We start from the raw sequence: 20,198 nt of genomic DNA, 5'->3' as shown, positions 1-20,198 counted from the left end.
GAATTTCCCATTAAAGCCTGGCCCGGCGTGGCTCAGTGGTTGAGCATCGACCTAGGATCCAGGAAATTGCTGTTCGATTCCCAGTCAGTGCATGTGCCCTGGTTGTGGACTCTATCCCCAGTAGGGAGCATGCAGGAGGCAGCCAATCAGTGACACTCTCATCATTGATGTTTCTTTCTCTCTCTCTCTCCCTCTTCCTTCCTCTCTCTGAAATCAATAAAGATATATTAAAAAGAAAAGGAATTTCCCATTAAAGATTTCAGTTGTCTTTATTCTTACGAAAGTGAACATTTTCTCTTAGTTATTAAAAGTGGGGAATAAAATTAATCTAATCTCTGGTTATATTAAATGACTCCTTTTCTTCCTCCCCTTCCTGAAGAAGGAACACATTTAACAAAATTCTCAGGCAGCTGATTTCTACTATGCAAATAAACTATAACTATTCAGATTTGGTGGGGAGAATAATATCACTTTAGAATGAAGTCAAACACATGAAAAGATAAAATACCCACTGTTGAAATAATATAAAAATATAACTTCTACATTTTATTCTGAATCCTTTTTCAATAATGCCCTGTCATTTTGGGGATGCCTTTACAATTTAGTGAAATAAAGGGAAAAATGTGTGATTACTTGAAATAGTTTATTTTTTATATGAATAGAAGATCTAGAAATAACTTCCCTCACTTTTGAGGGGGAAAATTGCTGACTGGTTTTTCAGTAGCCTTAGTATAGATAGCTTTGTATGTTAAATGTGACCTTAGCAAATCTCACCTAATTAGAATTCCTCAAGATGTAAAAATGAAAAATGGAGCATATTAAATCAGATATTCCAAGGAATTAAGTACAGTCAAACTGCTGTTCTCAAACATCTCCAATCTCGAACAATTCAGTTTGAACAAGTTGTTCACGGATAAAATGTCTTGGTTATTGAACAAAACTGTCTCTCAGGCCACAAACAAAGGAGAGAATGCGAGTCAGTTTACTGCTAAACCTTGTGGCGTTAACGTCTCAAGAAGTTGTGCTGTGAATATTTTTGTGGTTTGTTTTGTTTGTTTTTGCTTTTGTTGCTGGTGGAATGGATGATTAGCACAATTTTAAAACATGAAGAGGCCATCAAGAGTGTTAATGTTGGGGCTTCTGGTCAAGTTGGCAGCATCGGTAAACTCGGTACTTGCTGCCTCCCACAACCACATCAAAATTACATCTGAAATACATAACTGTCATTCAGGACCACCTGAAATCTAGCTGAATAGACGTGTTACAACTAGGGAATTAAAGAAGAAGCACATCCAGACTGGTAGGAGGAGCAGAGACATGGGGTGGAACCCGCGGGGCTGTAGTCCAGGGGAGAATCCACTTCAGAGCTGGTCCCAGGAGTGGTCCCACACCCATCAGTGGCAATGTAAAATCAGGAGGGATATCTTGACCTTGGAGGTTACCTGGAGGAGCCAGGGGTCCCAGCCCCAGCCCAGGCTCCCCAGCCCAGGCTTCTAGTGCTGGGAAGAGAAGTCCCCACAACTTCTGGCTGTAAAAATCAGCAGGGATTGTGGCTGAGTGGCACAGAGGCTGCTGGCCCCAGGCAGTTCCTCTTAAAGAGCCTGCACATGGACTTACTTGGACTCACTCCCTCTGAGCTCCAGCACTGGGGCAGCAGCTTGAAAGGAATCTGGGACATTCAGTGAGAAATTAACTTGCCTGCAATCAGGGTGAGAGCTGGAGGGGCAATTTTCTCACAGACAGAAGAGCTGGCAGAGGCCATTGCTCCTTTGATGAACCCTCCTCCCACAGAGCTGGTAGGCAGGTGCCATATCTGAATCTCCATAAACATGGCTCATACTTTTTGCCCACCCTGGTAATTCCCTGAGACCCCTGCCCTTCCCTACTTGCAAGCTCATCCAAGCCATTTCCAGTGGCTTTTCCATACAACCGGCCTCTCTTGCCTTATGCTTCGGACTTTCCTAAAATTTCACAAACAAGCAGCAACTGGCCTCACCTTGCCCCATAGCTCTCAATAAGTGGCCACAGTCCTGGCACTAGCAGCAGTCCACCTTGGTTCATAGCTTGGCCTCTCCTGGGCACCTCCAAGCCCAGCACTAGCAGCAGCCATTTATAGATTGCTGTGTAGCTCATGCGGAATGGCTCTGGGTAGGGCACAGGCAGAGGCTGATTTTGCATCTCCCAGGAGGCCCCAGAGACAGTGCACCCGGTGGTGAGCTTTGACCACTCCAGATTACAACCCTACTACATCCACAAGTGACACACTCAAGGAGCAGACTCAGTGACCACCACAGATCCACTAAAGCAAATCCTGCTCCATAGGGTTGTCTCCTGCACAGCAGCTCTTCCACTGCAGTTGCAGCTGGTCCTCACAGTTGATTGTCCTGAGGGTCAGTTCCTCCCAGTGACACCAACAGCAATCAAGGCTCAACTACAACAGGACATTGCACATGGCCTACACAGGGGAGCACCTAGAATGCCCAGCTCAGGTGACTGGGGAGGCTGAGCCACTGGTCCCTACAATACACCTACTACACACGGCCTCTCTACCAATTCCAGGATTCATAGCAGCTCTACCTAAGACATAGAAACAATCACAGGGAAGCAGCCAAAATTTGGAGACAAAGAAACATGTCACAAATGAAAGAACAGAAGAACTCTCCAGAAAAAGAACTAAATGAAATGGAAGCAAGCAAACTACTAGATACAGAGTTTAAAACAATAGCTATAAGGATGCTCAAGAAACTTAATGCGAGCTTCAAGGGACTTAGTGAGACTTTCAAGGAACTTAGACTTTCAAGGCAATTAGTGAGAACAACAACATAAAAAAAGGACCAGTCAGAAATGAAGCATACACTAACTGAAATGAAGAATAATTTACAGGGCATCAACAGTAGGGTAGAGGACGCTGAGAGTCATATCAGCAATTCGGAATATGAGGAAGTAGAACACCCAATCAGAAGAGCAATAAGAAAAAAAAACCCCAAAATATGAAGATAGTGTAAGGAGCCTCTGGGACAACTTCAAGTGTACCAACATTTGCATCATTGTGCTACTGGAAGGAGGAGAGAGGGAGCAAGAGATTGAAAACCTATTTGAAAAAAATGACAGAAAATTTTCCCCACTTGGTGAAAGAAATAGACTTAGAAGTCCAGGAAGCCCAGGGAGTCCCAAACAAGAGGAACCCAAAGAGGCCCACACCAAGACACATCATAATTAAAATGGCAAAAATTAAAGACAGAGAATCTTAAAAGCAGCAAGACAAAAGCAGTAATTACCTACAGGGTAGCACCTGTATGACTATCAGCTGATTTCTCAACAGAAACTTTGCAGGCCAGAAGGGAGTGGCAAAAAATATTCAAAGTGATGAAAAGCATAGACCTACAACCAAGATTACTCTACCCAGCAAAGCTATCATTTAGAATTAAAGAGATAAAGAGCTTCACAGACAAGGAAAAACTAAAGGAATTCATCACCACCAAACCAGTGTTAAATGAAATGTTGAAGGGTCTTTAAGGAGCTAATGAACAAAAGAAACTGACAAAATAGACCCAGAGACATTGAAGCATGCAACAGACTGATGTATTTCAGAGGGAACGGGGTGGGGACAGGAAGAGATTAACCAAAGAGGTGATACACATATATATGCATAACCCATGGACACAGACAATAGTGTGGTGAAGGCCTCGGGAGGGGGCCAGAGTGGGGTGGAGGGGGTCAATGGGGGAAAAAAGGGGACATCTGTAATACTTTCAACAGTAAAGGTAAATTAAAAAAAAAATCAATCGTGAAAGTGTCTTTGATCAGCTGCCTCCTGCATGCCCCCAACTGGGGATCGAGCCCACAACCCGAGCTTGTGCCCTGAATCAAACAGCGATCTCCTGGATCCTAGGTCGATGCTCAACCACTGAGCCATGCCCAGCTGGGCAATTTGAGCTTTTGTAAAAAATATAATCACAGGAATTATTTAGAAGATCTTTAGAGAGCCCTAAATACATCACAGACTAGTCTTGTTGTTTAAGCTGGAGAAACACTTCCTGTTCATTTTCTAAAAACGGATTTATTGAGGCATAATTCACATACTATATAGTTCACCCATTCCCTGTTAATTTTAAAAACCATTTCCTAGGGTTCTTTCAATGGTTTTTTCAGATATTTACCGCCTCCTTTTCCAATCAATGGAGAGAAATAAATGGATTGAGGTGTACAAGAGAAGGATATTCCAGGTACAGGGAACAAATAAAATAAGGCCTTGAGGTGGAAATAACATGAAGGAATGAGAAGAACATTGGTCTGAGTATGAGGAAAAAACAAATAGGAAGTAAGGTACGTGTCTTAGTGATGAATTGTAAAGTAGATATCTGGAAAGGAAGTGTGGGCTTCTGTCTTTCTTCACTTCCATTTATAGGACCTTATTCTAAGGTATCAAGAAGAGAAGACAAGAAACAGCACACAGTCCCGCAAAATCACACCTTCCTAACTGATGTTCAGAGTACGGTAGCCCTCTACTGTTTTCCTTATTAGTGCATTGGTATCTGTTTTTTTTTTGTTTTTTTTAAGTATATCTTTATTGATTTCAGAGAGAGGAAGGAAGACGGAGGGAGAGAGATAGAAACATCATTGATGAGAGTCATTGATCGGCTGCATCCTGCACACTCCCTGCTGGGGATCGAGCTTGCAACCCGGGCGTGTGCCCTGACTGGGAATTGAACTGCGATCTCCTGGATCCTAGGCCGATGCTCAACTGCTGAGCCACGCCCAGCCGGGCTGATTCTTATTCTCTACGCATCTGTCTACCTACCATGGACTAACCTACCATCCTAGCCCCTTCATGGCCTCTGCAGTCTCCCATGAGCATGGTATGGTGATTTTCTGTTCCATGGTTTCATCATTCTCCTGCTCTCAACCCTCCAGTGCCTTCTCATCTCACTGAGAATAAAATTCAGAGTTCTTATTGAGGCCTACCAGGCTCTGCATCACCTGCTCGATCCTTCTTAGAGGAGCATGGCTCCCTCTCCCCCTTTGGGTAGAACTGGTCTCAGTTCTACCCCTCTCCCCCTTTGCTTGCAGTGTTCCAGCATTGACCTCTCTGTTCTTCCTTAGACACACCAACTATAATTCTACCTCAGAACCTTTGTACTTGCTGTTCCTTCTGCCTAGAATGTTCGTTCCCAGGGTGTGTGTGTGTGTGTGTGTGTGTGTTCTCTCCTTCATGCAGGCCTCTTTAAAATGTCACTTCCTTAGAGAAACTTCCCTGACCACTTAATCTAAAGTGGAATTACTTATCCTGATACTCTCTGCTGCTTCTGTTTCATTTTTCTTTATCAGATTTTCCTGTATATGACATTATAATAAACATTTCTTTTGCATTTGATTATATCGTCCTTCCTCCACTGGAATATAAACTCCTTGATGGCAGTCTTGGTGTGTTGTATGTACTTCAGTATCCTTAGTGCCTAGAATGGTGCCTTTATTATCATGGGCACTTAATACTGTTGAATGTATGCTGACCTTCAGACTTCCCAGGAGAAGGGATCTGTTGGGCTTCAAGTATTTAGTACATCTCTTGAGTAAGATGCTAGACCACCTGCCTTACAACCCTCTGGGCAGCTGTTAAGTCAGGTGCTTATCCTGATACAGCCAGGACAGTGAAGTTACATTGTCCTCTTCTTTCAATATCCCTTCTTTCTACTTGAATGGGCTCATTCCTTGAAAAGTTTCAAGTTTCAACTCTAGGTTCATGAGAAAAATTTTGCCACCTGCCATGCTGTGGAACATTTGCTTCCTAAGGTCTAAAGGAATAATAGGTGGAAGTATTTGGCTTTCTTGACCTTTATGGCCTCTTGCTGTGTCCTCCTGACTCATACATTTGTTGGTCTCTGGGGAATGATAGGCGGGAATACTTGGCTTTCTTGACTTTCTTTATGTCTTCTTGCTGTGTCCTCCTGACTCATACATTTGTTGGTTTCTGGTTCTTCATTTTAGTCTGTCCTCTCTCCTTGGCCCCCCTCTTTTCTTTCTCTTGTTCTTTTCTCTCAGCTGCCATTTTGCTTTGCCCTCTGTGTCATTCTAGAGCTTGCTTAGCATCAATTCTTGCCTTTGAAACTTTCAATTTACTTGCTTTGTATACTCTTCTCTACTTTGTTCCTTAGGGTTGGAGAGAATGAGCTGAGTCACTCTTTTTTTCCATTTTTTTATTTAATATTTGAAAACCTACTTGTGTAAGACACTGTGCCAGGTTCTGGGCCACTTCAGTAAATAAAACCCCAGGTTCTCAGTTGGGAAAACAAAGAGGTTGCTTGTTATTCATTCATTTTTTCAGCAAATATTTAAGATTGGGATACAGTGGTTGGCAAAAACAAATTTCTTTCTCTCATGGACCAAACATTTTGGTAAGACAGATGTACATTAAGTAAAAAAGTATACAAACACATGTTAAATTATAGTGATGTTGAGTCCTATGAAGGAGGGCTCTCTGGTGCCATGGGAATATATATTAGGGGGACTTGTTCTGGTCCAGAGAGCTGGGACAGCCTCCTTAAGGAAGTGAAAGGTGAACTGAGATCTGAAAAACACAGTAAGAATTAAGTAGGCAAAGGCAGCAGGAAAGAGAATAGCAGATGCAAAAGTTCAGCATGAGAGGGAGCTTGGAGCATTTGAGGAAGTGAAAGTATGTAGAGCAGGATGGAATGATACTGAATGAGGCTGAAGAGGCAGGCTGGTGTCAAATCCTACAGGGTTTGGTGGGTCCTGTTAAGGACTTTAGTCCTTATTCTGTGAGCAGTGAAATGGATGCAGTTGGAGTACTATAAGTAGAGGACAGGGGGGGAAAAAGTATAAAAACATACCTTAATTTTTAAAACATTAGTCTGAATATTGTGAAGAATAAATGAGTTGGACATAGGTATAAGTGAGGGAAAGGATATGGGAATGCCAGTTAGGAGGCTATTGCAGCAGCCCAGATGAGAGGTGAGGGTAGGGGTTAGCAAGGATTTTATGTTTCCAAATCTTATTAAATGTATTTATCTCAAAAATTGTTTTTGAAGGTTGACTTACACAGATGTGATAAAAGTTAAGTTCATCCAAATGAGAAATGGCTGATTTAAATAAAAGGGGTGCGAGTGGAATTATACCAGATAATCTAGGATAAAAATGACTGAGCTCAAGTTTAAAACAGCTCTGAGCTCCTAGAAGCCTACACAGAGAGGGAAATAGTGTAGGTCATGTGATTGCTTGTTTAACAAAAGAAGCATCTAGTTAAGTAAGAAATACAATCTTTTTCTTGTAAACATTGAAACTACTTTACTATAGGATTGATATTAAACAACCTGGATTGGTCCAGATTATTGAAACCCAAGACTTCAGCTCTTGTGATCATGGCATTAACCCATTTTTGGCAGTGGGTTACATTAGTATTTCAAAGAGTAAAAATTTCTAAACTTCCCAGAGCTGAACTACATAAATGGATTTCTTAGTAGACCCCTTGCTACAGAGCAGAAGGATAGGATAGTAGAGGAGGTAAGAAATATAGACCAGGTGAGAAGCCCATAATGCAGCCCATGGGCAAGAAGTAAACCCTTAACTTATTTCCTTGAGAACCTTCTCTTTTGCCTTCACAGATACTTTTTTTTTCTTGCTTGCTTCTCCAGTAGCTATTTATTTTTCCCCCATAAATACTTATTCATAGAAGGCATCCTTCTTGCCTTGCAAGATGCATAGTCAGGGACAAAGAATGCCATGCACAGAGGTGGAAGCCTTATTTCTCAGCTGTTCACATTCCAGCCATTAAACCATACTTCCAGAATCAAGTAGTTCAAAACCAGAATTATTTCTAATTATTTTAATGAAGTTATCCAGAGTTCCCAGTGACTGTCCTGAGTTCTCTGTACTGGGGCTTATTCTCCATACATTCTCTTCGTAGCCCTGTACTTGGCCAATAGCTTTAGCTTTGCTGCGTACTCTCCTGGTAAGATGTTAGGCCCAAAGGCACAGGAGGGTCCCAGAAGAGCCAGAGAGAACAGCAAAATAGGGAACAATAAGTCAGATAAATCCAGATTGTTGGCCCCCAAACCTCAGCTCTTGAGATAGTGGCTTTAATCCATTTTTCATAGTAGGTCACATTGGTGTAGACTCCAGGAAGAGTTTTACCACATCCTAATCCCCAGCTTACCACCCCTATCTGGGTCCATACACCATCGATGTGACATGACAGAGGCCCTCCAGAATCACCCTGAGGAAGAGATAAAGGTCATGAGCATGTGTGAAAAAGACCATGAATAGGAGTGTGGTCATAAGAGGTAGAGAGTTTCTTAGAATGGGGCAGTGGATACTATGGAGCTATAGAACTCTGGAGGAAGCTGGAATTCCCACTGCATTAGGGGGAGATCACAGGAATTCTAGAATCATAGAATTTGAAATTGGCAGATAACTTAGCTAAATGCAGGGATGGATAAAAGTAGGTTTACAGTTATAATACAAATACATAATACAGCAATTAATAAATAATAAGAATAAACACTGTTTTGCATACTCACAACTGTAAACTTACTTTTGCCCACCCCTATATATCAGTAGTTTCAAAATACTCATTATGAATTGAAGTTGTGATGAGTGTTTTCACTAAAGTTATTCAATTGAATAAACTGCCCTTATTTTTATATCCTTAGGTCCTTATTGCCTTTTTTAGTGTCAAAATAATCCTTTCTTAACAAAATGATAGTGATAGTAAATAGTTGGTGATATGTCTCTTAATCTTGCTTTTCTTTTTTATAATAACCTTATTGTTATAATTCACATAACATACAATTCACCCATTTAAAGTGTATAAGTCAGTGATTTTTAGTATATTCACAATGTTGCTCAACTATCACCACAACACATTTTGGGACATTTTCATCACCTCCAAAAGAAACTCCATGCTTATTAACAGTCACCCTCATTTCCTCTGACCCCTCCCAGCCCTAGACCAACCAGTAATCTACTTTGTGCCTTATGGATTTGCACATGCTGGACATTTTATATAAATAGAATAATATGTCACCTTTTGTGTCTGGCTTCTTTCATTAAGCATACTCTTTTTAAGGTTCATCTATGTTGTTGTATGTATAGGTACTCCATTCCTTTTAATGGCTGAATAATATCTCATTATATGGATATACTAATTTGTTTATCTAGTCATCAGTTGGTGGTCGTTAGAGTTGTTTCACTTTTTGGCTATTACGAATAATGCTGTTAGGAATGTTTATGTACAAGTTTTTATGTAAACATATGTTTTTATTTTCCCTTGTGTGTATACCTAGGAGTAAAATTCCTGGGTCATGTGGTAAGTCTATATTTAACCTTTTGAGGAACTACTAGACAATTTTCCAAAGCAGCTGCACTATTTTACATTCCTACTAGGTGTATGAAGTTTCCAGTTTTTCCACATTCTTGTCAACTCTTGTCATTATCTATCTTGATTGTAGCCATTCTAGTGATTGTGAGGCCATGTCTCATTGTTTGGTTTGCAGATAATGAATATATAGGTAGGAAATCTTGGTAGAGATATAGAAAAGTATGTGCATGCACACACACATGTGTACATATGAATGTGTGTGTGTGTGTGTGTGTGTGAGAGAGAGAGAGAGAGAGAGAGAGAAAGAGAGAGAAGAAATAAAACTAAACAGTCACTCCAGAACAAAAAAAATATTTGAAAAATTTCACTAGATGAACTTAGCAGGAAAATATAGATGACAGGAGAAAGAGGCAATGATCTTGAATATGGATTAATTTAAAAATATCCCAAGGAACAGAAAAAGAGAAAAATAAAATGAAAAGATTCAGGGACTCTGTGTGGAAATATCAAAATGTGTAACTTACGAATTTGTGGTTTTAACCAGAAGAGGAAAAGAGAGAAATGAGGTAAAATAATATTTGAAGAAATCATGAATGAAAAATTTTCAAGTTTTGATGAAAGATAAAAACATTAAAAAATGAAAAGTTCAACAAATCCAATGAATAAATACAATGAAAACCATACCTAGATATCAGAATCAAACTTCTGACAATCAAATATGAAGGAAAATTGAAAGCAGCCAGAGCAAAACAGCATGTCACACTCAATGGAGGAAGACACAACTGATGGCTGAGTTTTCATCAGACAGCTATGATCAGGAGACAGTGGAATGACATCTTTTAAATGTAGGATGAAATGCTGTTACTTGAAAAAATAAAAAAGTTGGTAATTCTGTATCAGTCTCTTAATATATTTAGAAAAATTTATGAGTTTGTAAAACCCAATAACCAGTGGTTAGCATTGCTCTAGATTGGGTGGGGAACATCGGGCCTGTGGGCCATATATGGCCTGAGAAATCATTTGGTCTGGCCCTGCCAAGGCAAATGCAGGCGGGACTTGAAATTCAATAAATCTAGGAGCTTTTTTCATAGCTAATTTTTAAGTTGATAATTTTGTATGGCCCGCAAATGGTGTTATAAATATTCAAATGGCCCTTGGCAGAAAAAAGATTCTCCACCCCTGCTCTAGATCAACGATTGAAGAGGTTAAATTTGTAGATAAATGTTAAATGATTTGTCCAGGGTAACACAAGAATTATTGTCAGAACCCTTATCTCCTGATTCCTAATCCACTGTTGTTTACAGATAGGACTACCTGGATCCACTTCAAGACCTTATGTTAAAAAATTTCAAGAGTAAACCGTAACCTGGCAGGCGTCCTTATTTTTATGAGTATCAGCAGCACAAATCATGTCTTCCTTGATGATTTTCTCTAATTCTGGCTCGATGGCGCTGAGTGGGTTGTAGAGAAGTTCACAAGTTTGGCGGTCTATGATGGCTATTTCTGCTTCCTGGAGGGTGGAAGTGTTATCACTACCTGTAAAGATAGGAATGAAAGGAAAAGCAGTCTAGAAAGGTGTAGGGGCAGCATTCAGTCATGATGTACAAAATTTCTGAATGGGAATCCAAAAGCAGAATATAATCACTTTCCAATCATATTTGCTAGTGGAAGAATTTTTTTAGTACACTTAATCCAAAACAATGGATAATTCAAAATTATCTCTATTTGTTTGAAGTTTTTCTAATGTGCCAAGGTGGGGTATTCTTGACATTCCAAATAAAGAGAAATTCAGATATATTTTGATTAAGGAAAGATATGAGTGTTCTAAAGTATTCTAAACCTTTTTCCTTTCCCACTTTTCTGCTCCCAGATAATTCCCTGTCTTGTCTTTACTCCATCTTGAGAGTGGAAGAGAGGAAGGGGGGGACAGAGGGGAGGGGGAAGAGAGGGAGAGAGACTGGTTGTCTTTTGCACTGGCCCCTACCAGGGCCGGGGACCAACCTGCAACCCAGGTATGTGCCCTTGACCAGGAATTGAACCCACAACCCTTCGGTGCACAGGCTGACTCTCTACCACCGAGCCACACTGGCCTGGGCTAAATCTGGTTATTTAACCTGTTTCAGAGAGGTAATTATGTGTTTAGTATCTGCTCTTGCAGCTAAAGCTAGACTCTAGGCAGGAGATGAGTAAATAAATATAAGTGGCAAAATATATATTTTATTTGAAGACTTACAGATAATATGAATAGGTTAATTTGGTTTTGTTGAAAAATACTTACGTTAGTAATAATGTGTCTAGAATCTAAATATTCTGGAATGGGTACAAGAGGATGACATATAAAACAACCCTTTCCTTTACCCATGCTCACCTGCATTGTCCCGAACTTTTCCCCATCCGGTCACCCAGCAAGAGCCAGGAATTGTCAACTGCTTTGTGATATTGGGCAGGCAGATAGGCAGGATGAAAGAAGTAAAGGTGACTCTAGAGAGCAGTTTCAATAAGGCAATATCTGCAGTTGTATTTTGGGGTTGGGGATGGAAAATGATTTGGGACACATAATGTCTCACACCATTATTTGCATTGCCTATTTTAATCGATCCCAGCCACACAGTATATGAGAAAGGAAACCAGGTCCTAAGGGGAAGAGAAAGAGGAGAATAATAAAAGTGGAGCATGCACATAAGTTATAGCTGGGTCAGAACAAGCTGTCTAGGTGTAGCAAGTAGCAGCACTCCATGAGAAAGAGGGGTAACAGACTCGGAATTAACCAGGCTGCTTCCAACTTGGACTAGGGTTGGTTTGTCTGCTTTTCTCCTTCCTTCTTCCTGACTGCTCTTTTTGTTTTTATTGTCTACTGTTTCTATGGCCTCGTCTTACATGCGTATGGCCAGCATTTTGTCCTGCTTTTTCTCCCTGGTTCTCTTGTTCACCTCTCCCATTCTCTGTGGTTTCAGGCATCATCTCTATGCTTAATAGTCATTGTTCTTTTTTATTATTTGTCGGTTTTTATTTCTGAGCACTAGACCTTTATTTCTAAATAACAATTTAAAGCAAAATATAATCACCAATGTTATATATATATAAATAAAATTATATACATATATATAATTTAAAATGTCAAGTAGCTTGATAAGTACTAAATGAATGAATGAATGAATGAATAAATAAATAAATAAAGCTCTCTGCCTTACTGCCCGCACTTAACACTTACCCAGAGGCAATCACTTTCAGCTCTTAGCTATTTTCCTTTGTATTTTCAAGAAACCCTATTTTTTCTGTTAAATTTTTTTAGACTATTGTATACCTATTGTGAAAGGCAAAGATTGAGCCAACAGTCACTGCTAACCTCCCACTTCCTTTTCACCATCCTCCTAACCAAGTATTACGATTTTTTATTAGATAAGTATTTAATGTGTATGTTCTTGTGACTATGTAAACATCACTCACCACTGGACCATATTGGGTACTGTAAATACATTTCTTATAAAATGTTTTACTTGTCCTGGAGTTAATAGTATAGTCTCATTTCTTTATTTGTCTTCTTAGTTTTATAATTACCTATCATTAATTCATCATTCATTCCCCAAACTGTCTGCTAGAAGTATAAATCTTTCAGTATGTTAAAGCCTTCAGTCAGTCTATCAATACTTTTTGTTTTTTGAGCTCTTTGCCCTATTGCTCCAATCTTGGTACTTTTCCTTCATTATTTTCCTGAGATTCTCTTCTATGTTGTATCCCTTTTTTTCTGGATCTCATGTTTTCCTCTCTTTTCTTCCCCTTTATTTTGGTGAAGCACCTTTTCCTGTGGCTTCCTGAGAAAGCATGCATGAGAAGTAATATTTTTGCTGTTTCGTTTATTTGAAAATGTTTTATTTCTGTCCCACACTTGATTGATAGTTTGTATATGGGTAGAATTCTAGGTTGGAAATAATTTTCTCTCAGTATTTTAAAGTTATTTCTCTTTTCTGTAAGCTTTTAGTGTTGTTATTGAAAAGTCCTGTTGTTTTGATTTCTCTGTACATTAGTTATCTATTGTTGAATGACAAGTTACCACAAAGCTTAGAGGATTAAAACATATATTTATCTCACAGTTTCTGTGGGCCAGGAATCAGGTGTGACTCAGCTGGGTGCCTCTGGCTCAAGATCTTTCATGAGGCTGTGGTCAAGGTGGGCTGCAGTCAATCTCAAGGTTAGACTTAGGGAGGATATTTCCAAACTCACTTATGTTGGCAGGCTTCGAGTCTTCACTAGCTATTGGCTAGAAACATTAATTTTACATGGACCTCTCCCTAGGGGCTACTCTCCACATGGCACTTTATTTCACTGACAGCAGTAGTTCTAAGAGAAAGCTCAGACTGTGTTTATGACCCCCAAGCTTAAGACAAAATGCCCTGACTGGTGTTTAGGAAGTTATTTGTCAAAAAGTAAGAAAAATTTCTAATACAGTACCTATTTTCACTATTTCTTTTTCTACTTCTCTGTCCTGTCCCTAGTCCAAGGTGACCTAGGGTTTCCTTCTGTTTACTCATCTTGCCACTTCTCATTTGTCTGTTGGTTCATCCATGAAATCATTTAAATATTCACTGAGACCCTATCCGTGTGTTAGTCATTAGCTAGAACTCACTGTTGTATGCAGTGCGCTGCCGTCAGTATCCACCTGTCACTGATGAGGGAACCTCCACAGAAGTGAGTCTCGCCGTAGTGCAAGCTGACCTGCCAAGGCCAGTGCCCTGCAACAGCTTCCTGTCCCCCCACAATACGGCCTGAGTATATAGGTCGTCCACACACTAAGAGAAAGAGGAGAGAGGGAAATATGGATCTGGGTGTCCCATTGTCCCCATTTTCTCCTCATCCCCCAAATCCCACTCTAGGACCGGCATCCTCCCTAGCTTCCATATGCCATCCTATTCCAGTTCCAAACCCAACAGTTTTGGGCCCAAATGGAAACCACTCACCTGACTGCAGATCTTTCTTTTTGGAAGAAGAGCATGGGCAAGACCCTAAGACAGACATGCTGTGTCATTAATATATAACAACACAATATCTAAATTCACTGAACAGAACAGGCTTTCCACACATTTAAATTTCTCAAATTGGTGTTAAAGGCAAAATTTTTATAAATGTTTACCCATGAGTGGGAAATCTTGATAATTATTACATACCTACCTGCCTTCTTTAGCAGCATACATAGAACATAATTTAATTTTTACCTGGCGATTCCAGGGTGTCGTCAGGAATATCAAGATGTTAGGTTGTAAATACAATATTGCCTTCAGATGCTTTTGAGGTTTTTATAAGCTGTTTTCTTTTGTCCTGTTTTCTTTAACTGAATTGGCATTTTGCAGTATTTGTAGTTTTGTTTTTTTTTTGTTTTTTTTGGCCACCTGTTATCTTTTGGCTATGTCTCAGCCTACCCTACTTTTAAATTGCCATGAGCCAGAAAAATAAATGAAAAGCTTAGGCCTGAAGTCATTGAACAGTGTTTGCACTTGCAGTTTCCTCTGCTTGAAATGTTCTTTTCCTAGATCCTCCTGAATCACTCATCTCCTTCAAGGCTTTGCTCATGTGACTCTCTCTTAATGAAACCTTCCTTGACTACCCTATGTAAAATTACAAGTCTCCAGTTCCTGCACTCCTCATGCCCCTTCCTCTCATTGTATTTATTTCTAACGTGCTATATAATTTGCATATTCAATATGTGCATTGTTTATAAGCCCCAGGAGGGCAGAGACCTCTTGTTTACTGCTATATCTAAGATACTTAGAAAGGTGCCTGGCATATAGGGTCCTCTCAGGGCACACTACTATACGTAAGGTCCCATAGGTGAAGTGTCATCTTATTCTATACCATAATTTCTTGAACCAAAAAACCCTCCCCTTCTCCCCTCCCTAGCCCACCTGAGGGGCTTACCCAGCACAAGTGACAGCAGGAAGACAAAGCCAGCATGGCCCATGTCTCTGTCCTCAGAATCAACACTTCATGTTTCCTGGACTCAGGCTCAGAGGCAGATGCCTGCTGGGGAGCAGCCAGAGGAGCGGAGCAGGATCAGCTTCTCTTCCTAGATGGATTCCTTTGCTTCACTCCTTTCTCTCCTTGGTCTTCATCCAGGGCCAGGCACTGAAGGGACCAGACTTTAGAAATGCAGCAGCAGGAAGAACCCAGGGGGAGGAGCTGGAACGTGAGGCATCCCCTGCTATGTAGGGAGAGCAGGGTGCCTGCTGGGTGGGGGAAGAGTAGTTGCAGTAGCTGCCTGCCCAGGCAAGTTGGAGGGCGCTGGAAGGAACAGGACCCTTTTCTCTAGCAAGGAAATGGAAGATGGACAGAATTCTTCAAAAGCCAGAAATGGAAAAAAGGAAATTGACCAAGCTCCTGGCTAATTTTTCCTAAATTTTTGTTTTCACCTGCAATACATTGTTAGCCTTAAATATACTACAAGTCAGATTTTCTGGGAAATAGACTTCAAGGCAGAGAGATTAACGTGCAAGAAGTTTATTTGGAAGTGGTCTTAGGATAAACACCTCAAGGGGGTTGGAAGCAGAATTGGACAGAGGGAGAGTCGACCTATAATGCATTTGCAGTAGAGGCCTCAGCCCATCCCACAAGTTTCTCTGGAGCTGGGGTACCCCTTCAAAGATGTCCTGAACTGAGACAAGAAGTCTGGGCACTGGGACTTCTGCATGATTGGATGCAGGCTCCCTCCAATGAGGGGCCATTACCTTGGGTGAGGTGGCTCTGTTGGCAGTTCTTAGAATCTTTGCTGTGAACTGTCAGCAGCCAACACTCCTGGTTGCTAGGAAAATGAATGCTTCAGTTCTGAAGGAGGATCTGAGTGGTGCAGCACATTGCGGGCGGCAGAATTAGTCTCTGTGCCTTTTCTGTTTTCTGTACCAATTGTTTGTAGGGTACTAGGTCTGTGGAGGCAGAATTCAGTGAACTCTCAAAGCATGTTATTGTTCTCTTGTAGCTTAAAATATTGGGAGGTTTGTCTGGCTGGGTGTGGCTCAGTGGTTGAGCATCGACCTATGATCCAGGAGGTTGCAGTTGGATTCCCAGTCAGGGCACATGCCAGGGTCATGGGCTCAATCCCCAGTTGGGGGCTTGCAGGAGGCAGATCAATGACTCTCTCATCATTGATGTCTCTCTCTCTCTCCCCCCCTTCCTGTCTCTGAAATCAATAAAGATATATTTTTTTAAAAAATCAAACCATCTAAAACATTTAAAAAAAAATTGGGAGTTTTGAAAGATACACATGAATAATTAAAAAAATAATAGAAGCTCAGAATATGTACCTTTTTTAATAAGGTTTGTTCAGTTACAAGCATCAGAGACTCACTTAAACCAGCTTAAACAGAGGAGTATTTTAAAGATATGGTTGTAGGCTGAAATGTGTCTTCCCCCAAAATTCATGTGTTAAAGTCCTAACTCCCGCTACCTCAGAATGTGACGATATTTGGAGATTGTCTTTAAAGAGGTAATTAAGGTAAAATGAGGTCATTAGGGTGGGCCTTAATTTGATATTAATGTTGTTGTTATAAGAAGAGGAAATTTGGACATAAACTTGTACAGAGACAAAAGATGGCTGTCCACAAACTGAGGATGCCTGGAACAGATTGTTCCCTCAGGAGGAACCAGCCCTGTTGTCACCCTGATCCCCAACTTCTCACCTCTGTAACTGTGAGAAAATAAATTTTTTTCATTTAAGCCACCCAGTCTGTGGTACTTTGTTACCACATCCCCAGCAAAGGAATGCAGGTATCTGTGGAACAATAAGGAAAACAGAGTAGCAAGGACATCTGGAGCTATCATAGGACAATCCTGATGACCAGGGTAGGAGACCGGAGCTGTAAGGACATAGGTTCATGTCTGTGGACTAATTGTCTTTGGAGTAAGTGCCCTGATGCATGAAGGGGGAAAGTGAGGATGCAGAAATATGGTCAGCCTATGGTGGGACAGATGCCAGATTTTCTATATCTCAGTACAGTAAGATGTTTACCTCTTTAAATACATTTTTTAAGATTTTAGAAGTGAACACTTGAAAAATTCCATTTACTTTTACTGGCTGCCACACTATGAATTTTTACTTAAATTATATGTTTCAGATCTATTTGTCTTCATTTGTGTCAACTTGATGGGAATGACTACTACTACTATTATGTTTATGTTAGTTCCTCCATACATATTTTTAAAATCCTCACCCAATGTTTTCATTGACTTTTAGAGAGAGAGGAAGGGGTGGGGAGAGAGAGAAGCATCAGTGCAAGAGAAAAACATTGATTGGTTGCCTCCCATACTTGCCCCAACTAGAAATCGAACCCGCAAGCTTTCAGTGTACGGGATGACGCTCCACCCAAATGAGCCAACCAGCCAGGGCTCCTCCACACATTTTTTAATGGTTCTTTTATGCAACCTATTTGTGTGTGTTTCTATCATTAACTGTGCTTTTTATCATATATAATGATTCTCTCAGTACTTCTCACCTAAATTTTTTCTGAAATTAATATTGTAACCTGTGATTTTGTCCTGCTCATTTAATTTAAGAAAAAGATTTATTCGTATCACAACCATCTATGTGGGTATTCCAATTAACTTATGGTATTCACAGGCCATTTTAACTCTCTAGTAACCTTATTTCAGTATAGCTTTTTAAAAAGTCAGATCTCAGTTTGAGATTTCCCTTCAAGTCATGTTTGGAGTAAAAGTAGTCATTTTGCAAAGACACCAAAGTTCTGGACAGGTCTTTCTGTTGATTTATCGAAGGAACAAAAATTTGACCAGGTATTCTTTTCCCTCTGAGGGTCTGTGGATCTTTGGATTTTTCTATCCCTGGCCAAGTCTGAAGTCACTGATCAATACTCTTTATACACTAGTTGGATTGTTCACAGACTCTCTTCTTTTTCCCTTTGTTTAACTGTTTTATAAAAATATATTTTTGGTTTTGGTTCCAATTTAGCTGGAAATAAGCTTTATTAGAAGTAACGAAGACACCAGCTCCTTGCTCTGAAATTGAAAGTAAGGGGAAGAATTAAATAGTTATCTTGTTTTTCCTGTTCAAGCTGTAGTTCAGAGTAACAAAATGGTTTAGTTGATGAGGGAAGAATTCCAGCTAATAAATGTGGTTGGGCTGATAGAATTTGAAAATCACCACTTGCAGCCCCTCATGAGATTGATTCAGGGGATGATTATCAGTAATTGAAAGCTTTAGGTGAAAGGTTGATGGAGTGCTCAGGGTGTTACCATTTGAACCCTGTGGTCAATTTTAGCATTGTGAAAAGTAGGATAAGGCAGACATGTGCCTTGTGATGTGACATAGTATGAAGTGATATCCAATGAAGTGTTCTGTCAAAAAAAGGTGAAACAGAAACCTGACTCTCTCAAGTTATTGCCACATACAGCAAAATACAGGGATAAAGGACTAAGTTAAATTATAACACAAGGAAGTAAAAGTCAAATCCAGAATGTGGGATATTTTATAAAACAATTGACCTGGTTTCTGTAGTAAGTGAATGATATGAAAAAAGGAGGGAAACTCCTCTAGATGAAAAGAAACTTAAGAGACAATTGTGTGTGGCCCTTGTTTGGATCATGACATAACAAACCAACTCTAAAAAGACATTTTCATGCAAGCAAGGAAATAATGAACTGGGTATTAGAGGGTATGAAGGAATTATTGTTAATCTTGTTAGTTGTGATAATGGCATTGAGTTATGTAAGAGAATGTCCATTTTTAAAGAGAGAGTTGGAACCTATGAATCCTTTGTAAATCTAAGCTATCCTCTTTTATTATATTGGAGAAATCTCCTTGGGTTTGGAGCCCACGGTGCTACTCAGTCATTTTCATGGGGATGGCTGTATGACCTTCAGCAAGTAACCTTTCCCCCAAGGCCTGTGCTTTACTCTTGTTAACATGAAGAAATTAGAACTAGTTGTTGATCTCAAAGATTCTTTAAGATGTAACATTAAATTATGCATTGCTTGTTTATCTCTCTTTCTTTATCTTTGTTATTGTGTGCCTCCATTATTTCTCTACAAATATTTTCTTTATTTTGGTTTGGCAATCATGAATCATGTGGAGTCTGCCATTTTACTGCTCCTTTGCTTTTTCTAAGAGAAGGATGTGCCATGGAGTTAGAAGCAAGAGAGCAGGTGCTTAATGGCCACTCTATAGACTTTCCTGAAGACAGCTCTTTATAGCTCTCCACCTCCCTCATCATGCTCTGTCTCCAGGTCTTACTTAGATTCTTTGTTTTCAGATCCTTACCGTGTTATCATTAAAGTTACCTGTAAATACCTCTGCTATACATAGTAACTATTGATTTGGGAAGTGGCAATATGGTGTTGGTAGTAAGACCTTTTTTATTTCCATGTGGCTGTGGCTAAGTGACAACCTTTCCATGTTTGTAAAGTGGGAATGATAATACCACACAAAAGTTTTGTAAGAATTAATGAAATCTAGGGCAAGTACTTAACTTGGATTTGGCTTATAATAATTTGCCATGCAACAATAAATAGTAGCTGCTGTTTTTGTTGTTGTTGAACTAATATCCCAGTTTTTTTTTTATTATTTTTTACTTTTTTATTGAATTTATTGGGATGACATTGGGTAATAAAATTATATAAGTTTCAGGTGTACAATTCTATAATACATCATCTGTACATTGTATTGTGTGTTCACCACCCCAAGTCTCCTTCCATCACCATTTATTTACCCCCCTTTACCTCTCCTCACCCTCTTTTCCTTCTGATAATTACCATACTGTTGTCTGTGTCTATGAGGTATTTTTTTTGCTTAATCCCTTCATCTTTTTCACCCAACCCTACAACCCCCCTACCCTCTGACAGCTGTCAGTCTGTTCTCTATCTGAGT

The 20,198-nt window shown here is 40.0% G+C and overlaps 1 protein-coding gene across 1 annotated transcript; it reads right to left on the bottom strand.

Moving 5' to 3' along the window:
* Positions 1–7,672: 7,672 nt before the first annotated feature.
* Positions 7,673–14,230, bottom strand: PRSS48 (serine protease 48). Its single transcript, XM_087816137.1, is given in 7 exon segments — positions 7,673–7,965; positions 7,968–8,075; positions 8,078–8,230; positions 10,701–10,870; positions 11,703–11,968; positions 13,959–14,121; positions 14,209–14,230. Coding segments are annotated over 7 exon segments (1,062 nt in total). The 3' UTR covers positions 7,673–7,785.
* Positions 14,231–20,198: the final 5,968 nt, after the last annotated feature.

The sequence above is a fragment of the Miniopterus natalensis genome, chromosome 4, assembly GCF_054644295.1.
Source record: "Miniopterus natalensis isolate mMinNat1 chromosome 4, mMinNat1.hap1, whole genome shotgun sequence".
Classification (NCBI taxonomy): domain Eukaryota; kingdom Metazoa; phylum Chordata; class Mammalia; order Chiroptera; family Miniopteridae; genus Miniopterus; species Miniopterus natalensis.
The sequence above is the reverse complement of the archived record's forward strand: the minus strand, read 5'-3'. Positions and strand labels throughout refer to the sequence as shown.